Source organism: Passer domesticus, chromosome 20 (genome assembly GCF_036417665.1).
Source record: "Passer domesticus isolate bPasDom1 chromosome 20, bPasDom1.hap1, whole genome shotgun sequence".
NCBI lineage: Eukaryota > Metazoa > Chordata > Aves > Passeriformes > Passeridae > Passer > Passer domesticus.
This window is the reverse complement of record NC_087493.1, coordinates 7,343,519-7,366,600: the sequence shown is the minus strand read 5'-3', so window position 1 is coordinate 7,366,600 and position 23,082 is coordinate 7,343,519. Positions and strand designations below refer to the sequence as shown.

At 54.3% G+C, this 23,082-nt stretch overlaps 1 protein-coding gene across 20 annotated transcripts in view; it reads left to right on the top strand.

Moving 5' to 3' along the window:
- Positions 1–2,497: 2,497 nt before the first annotated feature.
- The window catches only part of CACNA1G (calcium voltage-gated channel subunit alpha1 G), a 146,278-nt gene continuing 125,693 nt past the window's right edge, over positions 2,498–23,082 (top strand). For 12 of the 20 annotated variants that reach the window (XM_064395830.1, XM_064395824.1, XM_064395822.1 and 9 more), the window contains exon 1: positions 2,499–3,222. In XM_064395830.1, coding sequence (XP_064251900.1) covers positions 2,981–3,222 — 242 coding nt within the window. In that variant the 5' untranslated portion in view covers positions 2,499–2,980. Of the gene's footprint in view, positions 3,223–23,082 lie in introns of all 20 variants that reach the window. The other 8 variants (XM_064395826.1, XM_064395831.1, XM_064395821.1 and 5 more) reach the window with 4 other exon arrangements.

Sequence of the window (23,082 nt, the reverse complement as noted above, 5' to 3'; positions counted from 1 at the left end):
GCTTGATCCTCCTTGAGTGCTTCACTTTAAATATAGGCTTGACACACTGTATATCCTCTTCTTTTTTCCTGTCCTAGTTGAAGGGAGAATGCTGTTGGAGATGGGAAGGTTTTCATCGTCTCTCGTGTGTGATGTTGGATCCCTTTATAGGGCAGGTATCTTCTAAAGCAAAACGCTTTCAATTCTCACGGTAAGCATCATTCTTGAAAATGTATGCAATAAACAAAACGAGCCAAATGTAATTAAAATGAAGACAGCATATAATCTGGTAACCCACTTAGAGGCTCAAAGCTTCAGCATTAAAAAAAAAATGTTTGCTCCAAATCCATTTAAATAAACAGACTGACACACAAAGGCTCTCTGTACATTATTGGGATACAAAGAGGATCGGATCAAAAGCAGCTGTGCCCAGGCTGTACATATGTAGCGAGGAAATTGCTTGATCTAGGGCTGCACCTTGTACATGCAAATGTGTTCCTGGACCTTCCCGGGAGCTGCATGTGTGCCACAGCCCAGCTGCTGGGCTGTGCTCTGCCAGGGTGCCAGGGCTGGGGTGTGCCTGTGTGGCAGGGCTGGCTGGGGGCTCAGGGAGAGAGAAGCTGCTGTGTTAGGACTGGGGAAGAGGTGTGGAGGGTGCCTGACCTGCCATCCAGAGCTGGGAGTCAGGGGACAGAGCTGGCCTCCTTGGGGAGGGATGTGACCCCCTTCCCACAGCAGCACAGCCCTTGCACGGGGGTTTAATCATTTTAACCTACCTGAGGTGGGGCTGATGCCTTGGAGTGGCTACCTAGAACAAGATAAGGACAAGATAAGGAGAATAAGAGTGGGTATTTAATAAAGGCCTTCAGCAGGGAGCAAGGCAGGAGCTGGGTGAGGCTCCATGTCCAGGGGGAGAGCAAGGCAGAGCCTCCAGGGCATTGGACAGGTGCCAGGGCTGGTGTGTGCCCCACTGTGGCAGGGCTGGCTGGGGGCTCAGGGAGCTCCTGGCGTGCTCCTGTGCTTTGGCTGTGGCAGGAAGGAGCCAAAGACAGCCAAGCTCTGCCCCTTCAGTGCACACAGCATCCAGAGGGGGGGATGGCTCAGAAACCTGTAAAAAAATGGGACTGCCTGACCTTAGCACCCGTGTCATGACCTCTCTGCTTGCCTGGTGTCACGTGTGCCGTGTGCTGTCACACCAGTGTCCCTCTGGGCTTGCAGGAGGGTCTCCTGGCCCTGCCAGAGATTTGATCTCCTCTGCCTGGACACTGTCGCTCACAGCTCTGCAGCAGAGTCTGGCTGGCCTTGAAGTTTTGCCAATAGCAATGTGATTTGTCTCGGGTTGGACAGCACAGGCTGTGAATCCAAGATCAAGTGTGCTCCTAGGCCAGCAGGATTTGGCCAAGAGAAGGTATTTTGGGTCAGACAGGAGCACCTGCCTGTTGTTCTTGCAGGTGTTTTTGGCCTAGCTGGAGCTCTTGGGAAGGACATGCTCACATTTATAAAAATATGATGGAGCAGCTACTGGGGAAGAGTGAGAAAGCTGTTTCTGAAGTGGAAAAAAAAAATTCGAAGCATTTAGAAGCAGCGTCCTGGCTCAGCCTGGGGATGTCCAAACGCCGGGTGCTGGCAGAAAATCCTTTACTCGGGTCCCGCTGGAGGAAAGTGACTCGGCAGCGGCCGGGAGTGCCCGTGTGTCCCCCGCCTGTCCCCCGGGGCGCTGGCAGCGCGGTCCCCGTCGTCGGGGCCGGCTCCCGCGGCGGCCGGGACTGGCACCGGCAGAGGGAGCTGCGGCCGCGTCCTCCGGGGGGACCGGGGGGACCGGGGGACCGGCTGCTGCCGAGCTGGGGTGACGGGTCCCCCTGCCCTCCTCGGGGCCGAGCCCCTCTGCGAGCTGCTGGCCGGGCTCGTGGGCTCGCTCAGCCCGGGGCCGAGCGGCTCGGGACGGGGGAGCGCTCTCCCAGCCGGAGCCTGGGAAGGGGGAAGAGCTGCACCGAGCCCAGCAGCGCGCTCTCCGCTCCCGGCCGGCAGCCCTTGGGACCCGCAGCGGGGCCAGGATCTCCTGCGAGGCTCAGGAGCGCTCGGGGGGCTCCGCACCGGCTCCGGCAGTGCTCTCGGCACGCCGGCCTTGCTCTCCCGGCGCTCTCCTCTCCCGCAGCAGAGGCCGGCCGGGGCAGTCCGTTCCCTCCGCATCTCTCCCTCCTGCCTGCCCCCGGCTCTCCCTCTCCCGGCGCTGCAGGGTCCCACCGGGGCTGGCCTGCCTGCGGCGGCGTGCGGCTTTCTCGCTCTTCCCTGCCCCCGCTCCTCGTCTCCCCGTTCTCCCCCGCAGCCCCGCAGGGCAGGGACTGCCCAGTCCCGGTGCCGGTGCCCGGTGCCGGTGCCGGGTCCCGGGTGCGCCCCGTCCAGCCCCGCCGGGACCGCGCTGCCCGTCCAGCTGTGCTCGGTGACTGACAGGCGCGGCAGCCAATGGGGAGGCTCCGGGGGGCCGCGGGCGAGCCCCCATTGGCGGCGGCGGGAGGAGGAGCCGGGACTTGAAGTTGGAGTGAGGGATCCAGCTGTGCGGAGCGCTCGGCTCGGCGCGGCCGCCGCGGGAGCATCCTCCGCCGCCGCCCGTCCCCGCGGCACCGGGCAGCATCCCAGCGCCCCGGGCAGATGTCGGGCAGCAGGGGGGACAGGCAGAGCAGCTAGGGCCGGGCCGCCCCCCGGGTGGGGGCCAGCACCGGCAGCGGGGGCCGCCCCGCCGCCGCCTCCCTGCCCGCGGCTCGGGGCCCCGAAAGCACGGCGAGGAGGAGCTACGGAGCCCGCAGACAGCAGGGCAGGAGGAGGGGGGCGGCCCGGCCCCGGCGGGGGGAGAGGCAGTGGCTCGCCCGGCCATGCCACCCCGGCGCTGAAGCCGCCCCGCCGCATCCCCCAGCCCCCCTGCCCCGCCATGGCCGCGCCACTCTAGGCGTCCCACCGGCTCGCCCCGCGTCGCCCCGGCTCCCCCGGGGCCGCCGGCCGGAGGATGGACGAAGATGGACCGCGAGCGGCCGAGGAGGATTCGGAGCCGGGCAGAGCCAAGACTTTCATCCGCCTTAATGACCTGTCCGGGGCCGGGGGCCAGCCGGGGCCGGGGGACAGGGAGGCGGGCAGCGGCGACTCGGAGGCGGAGGCGCTGCCCTACCCGGCGCTGGCCCCCGTCGTCTTTTTCTACCTGAGCCAGGAGAGCCGGCCGCGGAGCTGGTGCCTCCGCTTGGTCTGTAACCCGTATCCTTTGCAGGTGTTCGGCGGCGAGGTAAGCCCCACGGGGCCCCCGCGGCCCCGGAGCGGCCGGCAGGGAGGGAATTCCTCCCGTGTGGAGCCCGCCGGGTGATGGGGAAGGAAGGAGCCGTCACCCGCCGTCCCCAGGGCAGCGGGCGGCACCCGGAGACGCTCCCCCATCCCCGCTGCTCGCCAGGGAAGTTTTCCGAGCTGTTGCGGAGGCTCGGCGGTCCGTGTCGGGCTCCCCTCCTGCCGGGCTCCCCTCCCTCGGCCGCGGCTCCCGCGGGGACTCGGGTGGGAGCTGCTGGGCACCATCTCCCCGGGGCATCGACCGTCTCTGGTCCTGCTCCCCCGACACACGGAGGGACCCCGACCCCGCTCTCTTGCCTTGAGGATCGGTTTTTCCTTCTTGACCCCGTTTCTCGCCCATTTTAGGCTCCCTGGTCCCTTCCCTGAGGGTTTGCGAGACGGGTGCGGTCTGGAGGGAGGCGGAGGATTTGGGGGGTTGCTTTGCTGGCCAGCCCCAGGGTCCCTGAATAATTCAGGGTGCTCGAGGCCCGTCGAAGGGCCCGTTCTCGGCGGTCCCCGGGGATGCTCCTTGTTTGGATGGGTCGGGGCAGGGTGGGGGTCGTGGTCCTGGGCGTGTATTGGCCAAGGGCAGCTGTTTGTCACATCCTAGGCTGAGCCACGACCCCCCAAAGGCTTCTGATCTCCTTCCAAGCTCCCTGTCTGCTCTGGCACAGGCCGAGCCGCTTTAGTCAAGTTTAAGCTTTCAAAAGGAGGGGGGTGGAGGGAAAAAAAAAAAAAAAAAAAAAGAAAGAAATAGAGCAGACAATAGAAAAAATTCTTCTTTCCACAGTTTTGGTGTCTTTAAAGCTTCCCTTTGGAGTTGAGTTGCAACCAGCACATGGCTTCCGCATGGCTCCTAGCATTCCGAGTATTTTAGCATCCCCAAATCCCAGTTTCATTTATTATATTTTTATGTAGGAACGAAACGCCGAAATGCAGTGAAATGAAGCGATGTGGCTCCCAGCAGGGCTGGTGCAGGAGGGCAGCAGTGCCCGGGAAGTTCCCGCGGCCGCGCTGCGCTGCCGGAGCCAGAGGCAGGCGAGCGGGCTGGGCAGCAGCCCCACATCTGGAGGGGGAGAGGCTGTGCAGCGGCACGGAGGACATGTTAAATGGTACAGAGCACCAGAATGCCCTGTGCGAGTCCTTCCCCACTCCTGCCGTGCAGGGGCTGTTAGGGATTGCACCTCAGCTGAGGTTGGTGTGCTCGGTCTGCTGGAGTTGTGAATATTGGTTTACTTGAGCTTCAGCAAAGATTTCTCTGATAAACAGGCTGCCTTCTCTCCTAAAATGTCCCCCAGGAGGGAAAAATCCAAGATTTCTCTTCCCAGTCATGAATACTCTCAGCAGCTTCTCCCCAGATCTCTTTCAGACCAGCTAAGCAGTTCAAACTGCTTTTATTTAAACATCTTAGAAAATATCACAACTTTGTGAAGCCTTCTGTTTTGGAAAGAAATATTAACGACAGGCTGCAAGTCAGTGTGTTCTTGTTGCCCACTATGACTAATAATATTTATGATTGCTGGTTTAAATATGTTTCCAAGTATTTATGGGTTTTTTTTTGTTTGTTTTGTTTTGTTTCTTTTTAAATTTAATTTTTTGTTTTGAATCTGATATTAACACCTGCATGTTTTAGTGTTTTCAGTAAAATCCCCCATGCCAGTAATGGCTTGAAATATGTTTTCTCCTCTGTGGCTGCAAAAACAATCTGATTAACTTTTGTCCTTGGCAAATTAGTGGTGTTGTGGGCACCTGCAAACAGCACTGTGAGTCAGGGATGAACATTAGGTGCAGTCCCACTAGCTGGGATTTTTGTGGCCAATTTTTCACTTGTTACTGACAGAGAAAGGGTCTTGCTGGGGCCACAAGGATGATGCTGTGGATCTTTGAGTAATGTGGCTGCATGCAGCTGTTTGTTTTCAGGGTCACTGACCCAGAATTGGGGGAGTTTATTTTAAAACAACAGCAAAAAAAAAAAAAAAGGAAATAAGGCAGTTCAGCCTTCAGATGAGAGGAGCACAGTAGCTACTTTGGTACCTGCACTGTGTCCCCCATCACTCGCTGGGTTGTTCAGCAGAGCATTGTCTTACTCATCCCTTTGCCTTTCTGCCACTCCAGGGCTGGAGCTGAGCCTGCTCCTGTTTATATTTATTACTTTTATTTTTTTTCTGTAGTGTGGTGGCCCTTCTCAGGCTGTAACCTTCTAGGAATTGTGCCTCGGTGTTAAAGCCATGTAATCACGTTGCTGGAAAGTCTTTGTTGCCACCAGCTGCCCTGAGGAGGAGTGACAGTGCTTTGGCTGAGTGGGTGGTGAATCCTGCCCCAGCTCCGGGCAGTTTGGAGCTTTCCCTGCCTTCTGCCACTCCTGAGGTGGATTTTACCTTTCCGAAACTGGATGGGAGCACTCTGCTTTGAGCTGTGCTTGTGGAGATGCAGAGCCCAGACTTTTCCAGGCAGATTTGTGGTGCTCTAATCTGACTGATGAAATTTACTGTAGATGGGGCATCAGGAGGAGGTGCAGGACCCACTCTTGCCCAGGAAGGACAGTTTGTACCCGCAAAGTGCAGCTGGAACTCCTGGGATTCTGCTCTATATCCCTGCCCAGGCAGTCAGGGTGGCTGTGGTACCTGAGGCCGGGTCAGGGGAGGGTGATGGCTGAGGTGCTGAGTGCCCAGCAGGGATGCAAAGTCCTGTCCATGTGTTTTTTGAGGGTTTTCTGCCATGTTTCTGTCTAGAGCAGTTCTTGCTGTCTGCAGCAGAGATGTGGGGTACTGTGTTGCTCTCCTGCTCCTCCTCTCCCTTAAGGCTAGAAGGAGGTCATGAAGTTTGTCCTGGTCCAGAAATTTTCCAGAGCCTGAAACCTTGGTGTTTTTAACTCTGAACTTGCTTCTCCCTCCACTCCATTGTGATCTTTGAGTGAAAACCTCTCTGGGAGCCAGGAGGGGACGAGCCTGGATGGCAGCCTGCATATTCCTGGTGGCTCTGGGGTAGAAGGCTCTTCCCTGGGAAGGGACAAGCTCAGTGGCACAGTGCTGGAGCCACAGGCTCGGAGATGGGAAGGGCTGTGGCACATGCAGGGTGTGCTGGTGTGTGTGCTGGCAAGGCTGGCAGAGGAGAAGCAGGAGTCTCTGAGGGGGAGAAGAGAGGAGGCAAGCTGGTTACTTGACTTTCACTTGCAAAATGAAAGCACCACGAATGATGGGAAGATGAAAGGCTGTGTCAGGGTCTGTGCCAGGCTGCTCCTCTGATCAGAGACAAGAAACGAGGCTATTTCTTGAGAGCTGAGGAGTGATTGAAGAGCGGGGATGGAGAAAGTGGGGAGGATGCTACCACTTGGCATTAAGAGCTCTGAATAGAGAAATAACAGTGTGACTGAAAGGGCCTGTGATATCTATTGTAGTACTGAAAACTGCCTCATCCCCCACGCCTGCCTGCCTGCAGAGTGCTGCTGCCTGGAGAGCAGCACACGGCAATGGGGGGCTACACAGCCCTGCTGGAAGGTGCCATTCCTGGGGAGACACTGGCTGAAATCCTGGTGTTTTCCTCCTGGTTTGGAGGGTGAAGGGCAGCCCTGCAAATTCCCTTTGTGGGAAGGGGAGGTTTGGGTGGCGTGGGGAGGAGTGCTCCCATCCTGCCTGGCTGCAGCCACAATCTCACAGCACAATCCCTGGGACTTGGGCTTTGGGAATGGCTTTGGCAAAGAATCTGTCACAGAAACCAGCCCTGCCTTCATGTGGCAACGAAACAGAGAGGAGCTGCCTCACATGGCTCTGCTCACTCCCCAGCAGGGAGAGGTGGGTGACCAAAGCTGGGTCCTGGGGAGGACTGACTGCCCCCAACTCCTGCTGGAAGTTGCAGGTGCCCAGACACGTCCAGGAATTGGGGCTGGAATCTCCATCCCTTCATGCCAAGGTGTAGCTGAGCTCTGCACCAGGCTGGCTCACAGGATGGCTGAGCTGCTGTGCTAGAGCTTGGTTCTTCATGGAAGGCAGTGCTGGCCCCACTGAGAGCACATCAGCCCTGCTGAGCTCACACTGTGCCCTGGGCTGTGGTGGAACCACTCTGGCTGGATCCAGCCCCTCAGGAAGGGCCATGCTCGGGTGTCCCACTGTCCCAGAGCCAGGACCCCCTTGCCTGGTGGGGGTGAGACCTGAGGCTGCTCAGCTGTGCTGTGGTTTGGGCTCCCCAGCCCCAGCAGTGCCCCTCAGTGTCCCTCCTCATGGGAATGCCTGCGGTGAGGGCAGTGGGCAAGGGGACCCCGGTCACCTTGTGGGAGATTGGGTGTCCTCACCCTCTCCTCAGTCCTGTCTGCTCATGGGGAGAGCCAGACACTGCTGATGCTGCTCTTTGAAGAGTTCAGTGTGATGCAGTGTTCTTTTTTTATTATTATTATTATCAAAATGGTGTGTTTTTTGGGGCAAGTGCATGTGGTGTCCTTACATTCTATACATTTGTTCCAGCCTCACTTCTGAGGTTAACAAAGCAAAACGCTTTGATTTGACGGGTCAGACCTGAAACGGATCTTGTTTTCATTTAAAAACCCCTCAGAGGAACCAGAATCCGTTTGCTTCACCTGTGTCTGATCCACCCCAGGGCACCTGAGCTTGTTCCTCTCCCCTGACCCAGTTCACCGGCTGATGCCTCCCACCTCTCCCCAGACAGATGGAATTTCTCTCTGCTGTCTCTGTGCCCCCTCCTTTGCTCCTGGGGAGAAAAGAGCCCTGGTTTGTGTGGCTGATGCCCGAGCCAGGGGTCTTCCACAGCCCCTTGGCCCTCCTGGCTGGGATGGAGCACCCTGCTGCTGCCAGGGCAGGTGCTGGCCCTCCCTGGGCTCACTGCAGCTCCTGCGTGTGATCTCAACCCATCCCTCTTCAGCAAGTGCAGCACAGAGGTGCTGTGGTTATTTCCCTCCTCCCAGGAGACAAATAGCTGCAAATCCTCTTCCCTGCTGTTCACAAACCTTCTGGGAGCTCAGCAGGAGCAGCAGGCGGTGTTCACTCCCCAGAGCTGGGCGCAGTGGCCAGCGTTCCTCTAATCCCTGCCCCCCTGGAAGAGCCAGGAGCAGTTTGATCCTAATCTAGGTGACACCTCATCTCACCAGCAATCTCTGGACCCGTCCGTGGCCCAGCTGTGCCGGCAGCCAGGCGCTTCCTCTGCTCCCTGCGTGTGTGTGTGTGTTTTTTAAGGAGATTCTTCTGCGAATTCCCCCTTCCAGGCTGTTGTGTCACATCTGGAAGTTTGTGTAGGAGTTTATCCAAGTGCTGGAGTACAGCACAGCTTTTTCTCATTTAAAAATCATAGGCTGGCATTTTGAAGCGGGCTGGGGTGGGGTGTGGGGGGGGGAGGGAAGGGGAGAGGGAAGTTGTCTGCCAAAAAGGAGACTGGAGCCGAGGAATCGTAATGACTTCCAGAAGTTTTCTTTCTTCCTTTCTTGCTTTCTGTCCCTCTCTCCCGGCTCTCAGACAAAAGGCTCGGCCTCATGCAGCTCGTGGTTATGTCATCCCAGAGCGGGGAGCCCCGGCCGGGAGGGGTGGCCCCATCCTGCCTGGGGACCCAGCTCTGCTCCGGCTCCTTGCAGGAAATCCAGAGTGCTCGCTCCCGTGTGGGGTGGGGAACGTCTCTGGAGACTGGACTGGTGTCAGCTCACAGAGTACTCTGAGCTGGTTGGACACACAGGGATCCCCGAGTCCAGCCCTTGAGTGAATGGTCCCTGTGGGGTTGCTCCTCATCTGGGGCCAGGAGCTGGGGCAGGGGGCTGGGAGGGGATCCCAGCTCTGCCCCAGCCCCCGTGCCCAGGACAGAGGGGCAACATGGGGTGGGACCATCCCAGCCACCACTCATCCTCGGGCATGCCGTGTCTCCCATCAGACTCCCTGCCCGCAGTTTGATGGGCTTTTGTGTTCCCTGCCCTGCTCAGTAATGCGGGCTCTTGGAGCCAGTCTGGAAATGCCCAGGATTTTATGATGCACAGGAAATTTTCTGCTTTCTTCTCCCCCTGCACCCCCTGCAGAAGCTTTGTCATGCTGAAAATTCTGCTTTCTCATTTTTTTATTTTAAATTCTTTCATTTTTTTTTCCCTAAACTCTCTCTCATTTTTTTCCCCTCCATTCTGAAAAGACCAAGTTTCAGATTACCCCAAGTTCCCTGCCCAGGTTTTACTCAACTCTCCTTTTTTTTTTCTCTACTGTTTTGCTGAAAGGGAGCAAAACGTTAGGCCAAAATGAACCTCTCTGATGGCTTTTTCACTTGGATCATGAAATCATTTTCCCTTGGCAGAGGACCCATGGGGAGCCTTTGCCCCCGGCAGCCTTGCTGGCTGGGAGTAGAGTCTGAGGGAGCGGGGCCATCCTTGGGGAGCTGTGGAAGGACCATCCAGAGTCAGGTTGGGAGGGCTTTGAAGCTTCACTGTGGTTTGGAGAGGGTTGAATTTCCTAGTTAACTAGGAGGCCTAAGTGTTTCTGGGTTTGTTGCAAGGCCAGATCGTGGCTTTCCCTTCCTCTGTGCCTTGGCTCTCCACTGAGCAACCTAGACGTGAAATGTTCCCTTTGGATGGTGATGCATGCAGAGGTTTCCCCCAACCTGGGTTCATTTGGCTTTGACTTTCCTCAGCCTTGGCCTCTCACCCAGGAATCTGGCCTGATGCTAAGAAATAAAACAAAAACCAAAACAAAACAACAACAAAAAGCCCCTCCAAAAACCAACCAAATAATAATAAAAAAAAACCCCAAACAACACACAAAAACAAAAAAAGGGTGGAAATTCAGATGGTTTTATATAACAGAGTGAGTAACGACTGGTCGTGCTTTGGGATGCTCTCACATCTGCTTCCTACCAAAGCCCCAGCAAAGAAGCTTCGAGCAGATGGAAAAACCACGTTTTTTCAGCCTGAATATTTGCTGAGGGAAGCTTTGAGGCTTTCTCTCTGTGCTGGCTGTGGTGGTGCTGGTTAGTGCCTTACGGGAAGGGGCTGCTGGGGTGCCAGGAGCAGCATCCCCTGCCTGGGGTGTGGCATGGCCAGGCAGGTCCTGGCAGGAGCTGCAGCCGTGCCCACGTGTGGGGGACTGGGATGTGCCCGTGGAGTTCACTGGTTTAGCCACAAGTGGATGGAAATTGTCCATTGGTTTGGCTCCCGTGCCTGAAGTGTTGTTTTGGTTGGGATTTTTAGCATGTTTCCAAGGGGCTGGAGGCTGTTTGGTGTTGGGGTTTTCTTGTCACCCGTGTCATCCCAGTTTTCTCTCTCTCCTCTCTCTGCCAGGATGCAAAATCCAAGGGCAAGAGCAGAAGAGGGCTGCAAATGGGAACAAAATGCTAAAGAGGTGATGACTGAGAGCTGGGAGCTTGGCTAGCTTATAGAGAAAAGGGGATTTATTTGCTGCAATCCAGGTGCTAGCCCCATGCTTACTGGGTTTCTGGTGCAAAGCATCCTTACATTTATCTTTAATTTGGTGCTCTTCCAAGAGGCTTCTCCCAGTGCATCCACGAACCAGCTTCAGGGTGCTCCCTAACCCTGGGGGCTGAAGGCAAACCCTCAGCCAGCAGCAGTGGAGCTGGGCAAGGACACTCAGAGCTTCACCCACCCTGGCTGCCCAGCCACCCCGGGGGGTTTTATGCCTCCAGGATTTCCTGTGGTTCATACCTTAACCAGGTCAGGTTTGGAAGTCCCTCCTCCTGCATTATTGATGCCTCTGTGCTCCCTCCCGAGATGCTGGTGGCCAGAGCAGCCCCAGGCAGAGCCCTCCCCTGCCCAGTTGTCGAAAAGGGCTCGTTAATGATTTGTTAATTCAATTAGAAAGTGTTTGTTAACCCGTGCCGAGGCTGCAGCTGCCTTCTGGAGGGCAGGGCTCACCCCCATGCCTGCCACTCCTGCTGCCAAAACATTTATTTGGTGTTAAGCTGCCAGCCACGCTATGCAAGTAAAGATGTTAATCATGAGTCAGGTTCATTTTTAACTCTGCATTGAGACCAGTCTTGGGAAGAGCCCTGCTCTGGGAAGGGGAGAAGGTGGTGGGAGCTCTGCTGTGGGTGGGTGTGCAACTCCCAGGGCCAGCTTGTATGGATCCTGTGGAGGGGAGCAAATGTCTCTGCTCCTCCTTGGCTCCAGGGTCTGCAGGAATAAAATGTTCCTTCTGCTGTGGGTGAACGAGGCTTCTAAGTGTGTTTGATGGGCTGCTCTTTAAACACCCTCCTCTGCATCAGTGCTGGCTGCTAAAAACACGAATCCCAGGTCTGGGCTGGTGGTCCCTGTGCCTGTGTTGGATGCAAAATGTGTTTAATTTGGGAACCATCATGTCTGGATAGCCTGGCTGTAGCAATTCTACCTTAATGGGAGGAAAAAAAAAACCTCCAGTAAGAATGATAAATCAAGGAGCCCTCTGATGCTCCATTGAATTAATGTTTATCAGGGCAGATAGGGAGGAAAGGAATTAAATTAATATCTGACTTGTAACTGCTACTGTATGTGATTATTGACTTACCTTGCTTTGGAGGGCCATAAATATGTCTCAGGATATACCCCTGAGACCATAATCTGCTCAGGATCACTGTGCAGGTCTGTCTCTGATGTTCCTTCAGAGATTCATCCTGACTTCTGGGGTCAAAATCCAAATTCCTCTGACAAAGGACCTAGCCACGTGTGGAGGGGAACGTGTTTGCACTATATGGCAAGCATGCAGCATAATTCTTGGAGCTTTCTGCCTTGTATAAATTGCTTTATTGTTTTTGATCCGTGGCTGGCTCAGTATTGGAGGGTGTGGAGCCTGAATCCACTCAGAGGAGAGGTACAGGTGAAGCTTCTTGGCTCTGGAATTGGGATGGATCACAGCAGCACAGGGGAATCCTATCTTTTTTCAGGAAAAAAGAGCAGAGGAGCCCAAGGCCAGCACGGGGTATCCACAGTGAGGGTGGAGACACTTCTGCCTTCATCTCAGTAAATGGGCTCTGGCTCCTCCAGCAGCGGATGTTCACATCTCAGCTGGGCTCTGGGCTTGGCTTTGTGCTGGGCTTTGTTTTCTCTTGTCTTGTAGCCCCACGAAGCTGGGCTGTCTCAGCTCTGGGAGCTCAGAGGGTTGAGCAAGGGGGGTCAAGCTGCAGAGCTCACGGTGAGCCGGGGGGTGAAAGGAAAGTGCTTTGTAGTGCCTTTCCCCCAACCCTTCCCCTCCCCGCCCCCTGCCACCTCTTCCCCAATCTCCCCCTTTCATTTGCCAAACACCTTGATTTTTTTCACCTCTGGTTTGATTTTTTTTTTTTTTTTTACTATTGCCTGGAATTTGCAGGGGGGGCTGGCTGGAGGTTGGGGGTGGGGGGGGTGTGTGTGCACTAAATCTATTCAAGGAGTTGTGATCTCTGCATTTCATTTTGCAGTTCAGCTGGAAAGATCTCTTTTCCAAATACACCCACACACAGGCACAGCAAGAGAGGAGAGTGGAGGGGAGGGAGGGAGCTACTCAAGGGGGATGGGGCAGCATGGGCAGGGCTGGGGACAGTGGCATGGCCACTGGGAGCCTTTGCAAATCTGACTGGGAATGGTCCCTAGCCTTTATCTGAGGGCAGGAAATGCATCTGCCCTGTGTCTCAAGGCCATGCAGATGCTTGGTGGCCCTGTGAGTGCCTGGCTGCTTTAGTCCAGAGCAAAAAGGGGCTGAGAGGAGCAAAGGTCCCTGAACATAGCCCTTGCCCTGAGCCTGGCAGTGGCCCTGAGAGCATCTGGAGGGACTCCAGGGCAGTTTTAGAATTTCCCCAGTGTTTGTGTGTGTGGGTACATTCACGTCCCCACCATGGGCTGAGCAGAGCCTAGGACATGGCTGCACCGTGGTGAGATCTGCTTTTGCAATGGAAAAAGAGCAGAGGCACAGAAAGAAGTCACAAAACTCCTTCCCCAGTGACCTTCAAGCCAAAATGATCTTGTTTCCAAAGATGAGGCAGTGCTGGAGTGATTCCTTTAGTCTGTAACTCCCCATCCACACTGTCACCCTGCAGGGCTTCCTTGCTAGCCAGGTCCTGACTCCAGCTCTTGGAGGAGCTGGTGGGAGATGCATCCTGCACCTCCCAGTGCTGTTAGGGATGGGGTTAGTGGAAAGCAAATGAACCTTCATCCAGGTGGGCACCTAAATGTGCAGCAGAGGGTAAAGTGAGGAGCTGAAAGACGGGGACTTGGTGTTGGTAGAAGGTTTTGGAGAGATACCTCAGTCTGCCTAAGCTGGGAGCTGACAGTAACCTTGCCTTGTGCCAGCGTGCCAGGGCAATGTGGGGACAGTCACCTGAGCCCCCAGGTCTGGGTCCTTCCCTGACTTCAGGGCTCTGGAGCAGCTTGGGGTGCTGCCACAGGTACCTGCACTCCCACCCAGCTTCCCCTCGGGCCCCTTGGGTGGATGCTGGTGGATGTCCCAAGCTCGGCCCCCGCACACCGAGTCCTTCCCTCGCCCCTTCGGGTCTGTGCGTGATTTTTTCCATCGCTCTAAAGCGGCTGAGCTCATACAACAATATTCCCTGGGCCAACACCGCTCCTTTTTGAAGTTCCTTGTTTTGGTGTTCCTCAAGCTCTGTTTCCTCAGGCATGAAATACAACACCCCTTGGCACTGGAGGCTTTCCCTGATGCTGTGGCTTTGGTTATCCCCCGCATCCTGCTGCCAGGTGAAACCACTGCGCTGCTGCTGGTGGAAGCCATCACCTCCCTAACTCATCACAAGGCTTAAAAGGTGGTAAAACAGGATCCTTTGGCCACCTCGGTGTGCCGCAGCGTGCCGCCAGTGGAAAGGCAGCCACTGGGGCGTGCTTGGGGCCGTGTTTGTCTGAGCCAGTGGCCGCCACTGGAGCCAAGCAGTGAAAATGCCAGAGCGGTGAGTTTACCCCACGATGTTTGATTGCGGTCACGGTGGAAGCTGGGTCAGGAGCGACAGTGGAGGATGCAGCAGAAAACAGCAATTTGAAGACAGTCGCAAAAACATTTCATGCTGCTAGAAGTCGGGATTTTCTCCTTTGTTTTTCCTCCCCTGCTGCTGGCTGTGCTGGCGGTGAGGTGAAGTTTATGGGAGAAATAGCGCGGTTCTGGGAAATATTTTGCCTCGCTTGTATTGTTGAATTTTTCTTTTTCTGGCAGCAGATGAAGGAAACGGGAACACAAACAGATTGGCCGGTAGGGTATTGGTCCAGAATCAGCCTGGGCAGCAAGAGGCTGCTTTGCTGGGGACAGAAAATACTCGAAAGCGGACGGGGCTTTCATTGTTTTCATTCCTCTCCCTTTCTGTCCCTGTGCTCAGCTGGCTCTTTGGATGCTGCTGAACGAGGGGTGAACACATCTTGCTGTTAAGGCAGGGATGTGCGTTGATGCTCTTGGCCTCCTGTGTGTTTTCACTGATTAAAATCTTAAATTCTTCCATTTTTTTACAAGATTTTGGGTTTCTGTGCCAAGCCGGAGAGTCTCTATGGCAACTGCTACAGGCAACTTTTTTCTGTAACCCTTTTTTGGGATTTTTTGGAAGATGGGGGGGGGAAGAGGATGAATGTCTGATGCTGAAGCACCAATAACGACTTGAATACCCCACATATTTGGGGTGGTGAGTGCTGAGAGAGCAATGGAATTGAAATACAGAATTGCTTCATGCCCATGAAGCCAAGCACCTGGGCCCTCACTGGACCCCTCATCCCTCTGCTAATTATAGTGATTTTTGACTGTGGAGGGTGCAGAGCCCCATCCACCCCCACCCCAAGGCCAGGGGCTTCCCACTTGGCTCTGTCATCTCTGGAGGAGTTTAGAGCCGTTCTTGGAGTGTGATTGCAGCAACATTTCAAGGCACAATTAAAACCTGAGCCTTTTAGGAAAAGTTGCAGCATGTAATAGAAAGGAAACCAGCTGGGCTAGATTGAAGCATAATAGGTTTTGGGAGTAATTTTTAGAATCCTATACTGTAGGTCTTTCTAGAAAGATACTATACAATTTAATAACATGTTATATTCCTATAAGTTATATTTAAATCATCCTATAGTATCGTGTAGGAGGAATCTAATTTTCCACTACAGGGTAATATACCTTTCTATAGGTTTTTGGCTGTGGTGGTTTTTTTAAATTTTTTTTTTTTTTGGTCCATTGGAGTTAAATGAAAAAATTACATCCTTCCTAGGAAAATCAAACAGAATGATGAGAAAATAATACCCCTAATTTATTTAATAGACATGTGAGTATTTTCCATAAGGGTTTATATAGCTGCATAAAAACCCATTTAGGGCCTGTTGGGGAGGTGATTTGAGATAGGATGGAGATAGAATGGAGATGCATTGAGATGCTGTCCTGGCTAAGCAGTGTGGGGGCTCTGAAATGGGGTCTGGGACTGTCTAAAGGGGGAAAATTAAGAATAAATAAACCCCAGGACTTTCTTGCATCTCTGTTTCCACTCCTAGGATGCAGTTAGAGAGATGATGGAGTGGTGGGTGCAGGGCTGTGGCATGAACTGCTGAAGCAGGGTGAGACTTGGTGCTGGATCTTGTGCCAGGGGCTGGAGAAAGGAGCAAGAAGCTCTTCAAGCTTGGAGAAATGCTTTGGAAGTGGCAGGCAGGGTCTGTGCCACCCCGTGTGGCTGTTTGCATCGGGCTGAGGGAGGCAGGAGGGTGGTCCACAGCAGGGAGGGTGCTGCTCTTGTCTGCATTTTGCAGCACTGCCGTGTCTGTAAGGACTGAGATCTGTGCTGTGACGCGTGGATTTGGCCACACCAAATCCCCCATGCAGAGTGGGGCACAGGCTCTCTGTGCTGTGGTGGGCAGGTGTGACAGGGGGCAGAGGGCAGCTGGGCCCTTCTGTGTGCTCACCCTGCTTTGTGGGGTCTTTGCCAGCTGGAAGCACACCAGTAGAAGCCCGTGGCTGGGGTGCTCTGTCTTCTTATGGAGAAGACACCCCACGAGCTGGGGCATGTGTGGCTCTGCATGGAAAAGTGCAGCACTGCTCTCCTCTTCGGCTCAGCCTGGAGCTGCCCACCCTGCGGTGTCAGAACCTGCATGGCCACGTCCCCACCACATCCTGCGGAGCTGGTGCCATCCCAGAGAGAGAGAAAAGGGAAAGGTGCTAGCCTCGGTCCTCACAGATCCCCAGAGGACAAGTGCCTTTTAATAGCCATGGCAACTAATAAGCCCTGCATGGTGACAGCCCTGCTGTCTCCATGGAAACGGGCCGAGTATCACATATCAACTTGTGCCTCATGTACCCATAGAAACGGCCCGGTAGCTTTCAGCATCCTCTGGTAGATCTCTGCTCTCAGGGGTGGTGGTGGGGTTTATCCCGAGGTGAACCCACTGCTGCAGGGCTGGGGTGAAACTGGGCAACAGGGTCCCAAGGGCTGCAGGGAACCAGGGGTTTTGTGGAATCAGGTATGTGAGGTGCCCTGTGGGCAGTCCAGTAGGGTGTTCCCAGGCTGATGAAGATTTGAAAGGTGTTTGCTTCTAGTTTTTATCTTCCTCATGAGCAGCAGGACATGGGGGGAAGGGGGGTGTGCAAAATAATTTGAATTTTAATCTGATGGGCTTTGGGTTGCTGAAGGAAAAGAAATATAAAAGATGCCCGGGGCTGGAGGGCTGGAAACCACCTCACCACAGGCAGAATGGTGCCACAGTGGGATACTCACAGCTGGGTTTTCTTCGTGGTTTCTGGAGTCACCTCATCCCCCAGCTGGGGTTTTCCAAGCCGCCAAAATGAGGTGTAGGGGCTGGGAGTGCCCCTCCTCTGTGGGCAGCACCCAGCAAGGGGGAGGCAGCAGGACACACGCAGCCTCTGCCATTTCTTGCTCAGCAGCTCATTAACCAGCCTGAGCTGCTACAGGTTAATTAGGATTTGTAGCTGGTGAGTGTGAAGGGTTTGCTGGGGTCACACGTGCTCAGGTTCATGTAAAACACTGTGGATGTCGAGTTGCCTACACATGCTGGGTGCAGCAGTTGCTCTGAACCGCTGTAGCAAATGCAGCCTTCCCCAAATTTATCCACTAAGAGGCTGAAAATTTTAGGAATTCATTTATTTGGAGCTGTTGGAGCATTTCTTGCAAATGTGTTTCTTCCCCCATTGTCTCAATGTGTTTTTAATGGGAAGCCTGCATGGACACTTAGGAGTATCCCTGGTTTCTGTAAACATTCATGTGAATAAATCTGATGGGTTTGGGGAGGTTTACAGGTTTGGTGTTTTAAAGGCTATGAACTGAACTGGTTAATTTTAATTTAATTTAATTTAATTTAATTTAATTTAATTTTATTTTATTTTATTTTATTTTATTTTATTTTATTTTATTTTATTTTATTTTATTTTATTTTATTTTTTATATATTTAATATATTTTATATATTTTATATTTTTTATATATTTATATTTTATTTTATTTTATTTTATTTTATTTTATTTTATTTTATTTTTTATATATTTTATATATTTTATATATTTTATATATTTTATATTTTTTATATTTTTTATATTTTATTTATTTTATTTTATTTTATTTTATTTTATTTTATTTTATTTTTGGGTCAGCTTTCAGACCTACCTATTGACTCTTTTTTTTTTTTTCTCTCACAGCTTTTGTTTGGTCTGTGGGAGGTTGGGAGACATTTTAGGTAACACCTTCAGCAGTGTCCAAATCCCACTGTAGTTTTGGGGAATGGGAGCTCTGACTTTGCTCAAGTGCTTTTTGAGTGGGACCGGGGAACTTCGAAACTTTTGGAATTTACCCTGTGGTTTGTGTGTTACAGGAAGATAAATGTGAGTCAAGAGCAGGTGCTGTGGGGGAGGTGTTTTCTGTGGGGTTGTCGGTCCATCCTGGTCAAACACGAAGTTGATGCCACGATGGATGAACGTTAAAACTGGAAAATCTGTGCTGAAGCTCTTCTGGCAGCAAAGAGACCCCTCTGTGGTTGTGCTGTGCCCTGATTGATGATCTCAGGCCTCCATTCAAGCAGCAGACAGCTGGTTAAATAACCAAATAAACAGAGAATTGCAATAAAATTCCCAACTGCTGGGCTTCTTACCCCAACAAGTGTTTGCTTCTGGGCTGGGAGTTACCCCTGGGTTCAGCAGGCACGCCCGTGGCAGCTCTGGGCAGGAGTTGCCCCTCGGGCTCCCTGGTGCCCATCCTGCTGTGCAGGAGCCTCACTGATCAGTGCTGGCCTCAGAGGAAGGTTGCAGCCTGCTCGGCGAGGTTTAATTAAATCTGAAATCCTGGCTGTTTTCTCCTGGGCTTTGGCTTGGGATGCCACAGGTAGGGAATCAGTGAGAGGAAATAAAGATAATTAGAGCAACTTCAAGGGCTGTTGCACTCCCGGCGAGTGGGGGGCTGGAGGCTGGGTGGATTCAGAGAGGCTGAGCTGTGTGTTCCTTTGACACATGCATGGCATTGATGGGGTCACTCCCAGGGAAAGACTGAGCTGCCACTCCAGCTGAGCGCTGCCCAGGTCAGGGATTTGTTCAAATCCAGAGCTAAGAGCTGGCAGTGCCATCCCCAAAACCCCCTAAAGGACTGGGCAGCTCTGAGCTGGCAGCAAACATCCCCTGCAGTGGGTGTCTTTCCCCCCGTTTTTTGGGGACCTTCTTATTAAGGCTGTGAAGAGCCTGGCTATAAATGAGATACAAATGTACACTTAACACCACATCTCCCTAAGGCCAGTGTAGATATTCTGGCATTTAAACTAGCAGAGCCAAGGGGAAGGAGACAGCAAAGGGGGAAAAAAAGAGGAAAAAAGGAAAAGTAGCTGTAATTGAGGTCAGTATTTGAACAGCGAAGATCAATTAATTCTCCTGAATCAATAGGTCTGGGTGACAGAAATAACACATCCCCACCAAGGGCTGGTTCAGGCTGAGAGCTGGCCTGGAGTGAGCTGCTGCTGTGGTGGAGCTTTCAGTGTTGGCAGAGACTTTGCTGTTGACAGAGGCTTTGGTGTTGGCAGAGTTGCTGTTGGCAGCCCTGAGGGATGCTGAAGCTGGTGGTTGGCTGTCGAGGGCATGGTGGGCAGCTTCCTCTGCCTCAGCCTTGCAGGAACCTGTGAAAATCTACTCATACCCCCAAACCACGGCCCCTTACCCACTACACTTCCATAACCAATTCCTCAGGCTAGAGCAGATTAAACTGAGGGTGTGGGGAAGATCCCCAGGAAAGGTGGGGTGCAGCCAAGGCTCTAAGCAGTGCTTCCCCCCCAGCTCCCCATCAGGATGGATGGGAACTGTGGACATCCCTCCCCTCACTTTTTGGCCAGCTGAGCCTTTCCAGGGTGGTGGCTTAGAAAATGTGCAGCATTCCCAGACTCACATTTTTATTCTCCTTTATTGCTCTTCCAAGAAAACCCGGGGTGGAGGGGGGGGAAGTGCAGATTATCACTTTAGCTTTAAATACCCTGAGGGAAGGTGGGGAGGCCGGGTTGTTTTTCCTATCTCCCAAGGACAGCCGGGCTCAGCAGTGGGATGTGGCACCCATGGGTGCAGCCGTGCTGGGTAACACAGTGTGGAGGCAGCCAGTGCCTTCCCGGGGAGCACGGCAAAGAGGAGGAAAAAAACCCCCTTGTTGTTATTATTCCACAAATTTTCTACACTGAACTGATGCATATGGCAGATGAGATGATCTGCCTCCAGGCACACAGGAAAAGCGATGTGAGGCAGGATCTTTCTGGCAATCCTGCATCTTAAAAGTGAGATGAAATCTTCTGGAATGGGAAGGCGGTGGAGGAGCTGTGGTTTGGCTCCTCTTGGGGTCACACTGTCCTTGTACCACGAAGCTTGGGGAGGCTGCAGCTTGCCCTAACACTGCTGCTTTCCTCCCTCATCCTTTCAGAGGAGGGGGGAAAGTCGCTATTTCCACCGTGTCACTCCGTTTCCAGGTTAGGAATCCAGGACGCTCTCAGGTTTGCTGGAGGAAGGTGAGGGAAAGGCTGTAAAACCTGGCTGTGCTCGGGAGATTATTTATGGCCGGGCTTGGTGACATGTTCGATGCTTTTTGCTGCCTCGTTCCCACCTCCCACGGCCCTTCGCTGCAGCTGGGCTGGAGGAGGGGGAAGGGGAAGATGCCTTTGGCAGCCCCCACGGGGTTTGATGCTGCCCTGCTGGGGCAGTGGGGGAGATGAGAACGCCAGGTCTCTGCAGGGTGCTGAAACAGCGGCTCGCACCAGGCAGCTCACCTGGCCGGGCTGGAGGAGCACAGGGGACAAGGATGGCGTTAGTGTCCCCGTACCAGCTCCCTGCAGGGTGACACAGATCCCGGGGACCCCCAGCCCCTCCCGCTGTCGCCGCCGAGGACGCGTGGGCAGGCGGGATGAATGAGCCGTGCCTTCCGAGCGGGTGCCAACGAGCGTGCCTTGAAATACCTCATCGCCTTCAGACAGGAGGGGTTTGCTGTGTGCGGGAAGAGGTAGAAAAACCTGCCTGTTTGCTGGCCGAGCGTGTCTTCCCCTCTTCTTCTCCCGCCTCGCCATCCGCAGTGCCCCGTGAGCAGCACGGCGCTGGGGATGCTGCAGGGTGTGAGGCCATGGGACACCGGGCGGGTGCAGGATGCAGCAGCACAGGCAGGCAGCGGTACTGCAGGGGGTCAGGGATCCAGGTCTGGGGTAACTGGGCTCCAGCTGTGTCCCTGGGAGGCAAACAGAGCTCCTGGAAGTGCCCGTGGTCTCAGTGCTTCAGCCGCTGTCCTTGGCTGTTCTTTCCCTAAGTGTTGGTAGGGACTCAGTGAAACCAGCACCGACACAACAGGTTTAGAATGGGCACAAGCAGCGCCTTTTTTTTTTGCCTCCAGCCACATCCTGAGCTGCAGATGAGAAGTGTGATTTGTTTTCATGCCTTTCCAGCAATTTCTGGTGCGTTCCCATGACTCCAGCTGCCGGGACAGCCGGGGAAGCAGCTGGCTGGGCGAGCTGGCACCACCGGGCACTTCTCGCTCCTCGTGGCTGGCCCACGCCGGCCCAGATAAAAGCTGGGGGGAACACGGAGCTCGCAGGCTGCTGCTGGAGGTGCGGAGAGCGCTTCAGCAAACCGGCATGATCTAAAATTACTGAGGCAGGCTCCCTGCTGGGGAAGCTGCTCGCAGGGTGCCGTGCGCCCTATTTCCGCAGCATCCCCTCGCTGCTGGAGAGGCTGATGGCACAGCACCTTCCATGGATAGAGGGGCACCAGCACTGGGTCGGGGCAGCCAGGTGGGCTGTGGAGACCCCCCGCATGCAGGTTTTTGGAGAGTGGAGGGTAAATCCTGTCATTTTGGGTTATGTCCCTTCTTGCTGCTGCCAACCTGAGCCCGGAGCAGGCCAAACCCGAGCGGCTTCATCAGCCGTGCTCTGAGGAGCAGCTCTTTTGAATCAGAAATCGTTGTGTAACCTCCAACGAGCCTCCTCTGCTCTTTGCAGCCACTTACCTCTCTCCCCTCTTTATTAAACTGGCGTGCAATTACCGCTGGGTTTGCTTTCCAAGGAGGGCTGCTGAGCAAAGGGGCCGGGGCTGCTGCTCACCATGTCGTCTGCCTCGGTTTTGAGTGGTTTTTTTAAGGCTTGGTCAGTGGTGGGGCTGGGGACAGGGACACCTGAGAATGCACCCAAGGCATCAGGAGCATCACTGCTGCCCTGGGCGCGGGATGAGGCGGCTGCTGCTCCAGCACTGCCAGCCTGAGCTGCTGCTCACCCCCTGAAAATACAGAGGCGCTGCTGCCTGGAAGGAGGAAAAAGCTGAAATATTTTTCTTGGAGAGAGGAGGGAACCAGGACGGGAGGGCAGGGAGGCACTGCAGTGTGCCGGCAGCAGTCAGGGGGGGATGGCTTCTCTCTGCCGTGACCCCCAGGGCCAGGCACGGTCCTGTTGGCTTCAGCTCACTCTTGCTGACACACACCACTGGCAGCAGCCGCCTGAACTGGTTATGCTGTGGGGAAACCCGAGAGGCTTTGGCTTTGCTGGAAATGAAATGAGGAGAGGGCAGGGGGGCCCGTTGGCAGGGGGGGTCTGGCTTTCCTGCTTGGGGCTGAGGGAACAAAAGAGGAGCCCGCAGTGACATTTCAAGTGTTGCACAACTTGGCACAATTGACAGTGGGTTGGTTTTCTCATGCTGTTCCCTCTGTGCATGGCCTTCTTCTTCCCTAGCCCTAGCTCTCCCCTTCCTCCCCAGGGGAGCAGCTGGTGCTGGAAGCTCCTCCTGGATGATGGCTCCAGGGAGGACGTGCCTTATGAGTCCCTTTGCCACCCAGGGAGGGAAAGATGTGTGATGGAAACTCCTGACAAGGAGGCTGATGTTCCTGCTTTGCCTCCTGGGGATTGCAGAGGGACAGTGCTGAGCCCCGTGGGGTGCTTGCTCCTGCCTGGAGGTGGTGGCGGGGAGAGGGGGACATCCCTGGGGTGGTCCCCTTGGGACTGAGCCAGCTCCTGTGGGGTGGGCATTGGGTGCCTCTGTGTCCCCCATCCTGCTGTCATGCTCCTCCCAAAGGTCTCTGCAGCTCAGCTGGGGGAGCCCCATGACAGCAACCCTGCAGTGGGTGGCTGCCTCTGCTGGCTCGTCCCTCTGCTGCAGTCCTGCTGGAATGCCTCCCTGCATGCAGGCAGCATGAGGGGTTGGGATCTCATGGGACCCAGCGCTGCACTGGCAGATCCTGGGGTCCTGGGATTACAGGGGGCTTAGGAAGTCCCAAAGTCTGTCCTATCCCCATCAGCAATGCGGGAATTGCAGGGAGAATGTCATTCCAAACCAGGCAAGTGGAACGAGTGTTTGGGAACTGGCAGCTCTCTGGCTTTTCTCCCATCACTCACAACCTTTCTCTTGCTCACACAGACAATTTTTGTATTTTACTTCTTAAAATACATATACATGTATATAAATACTGT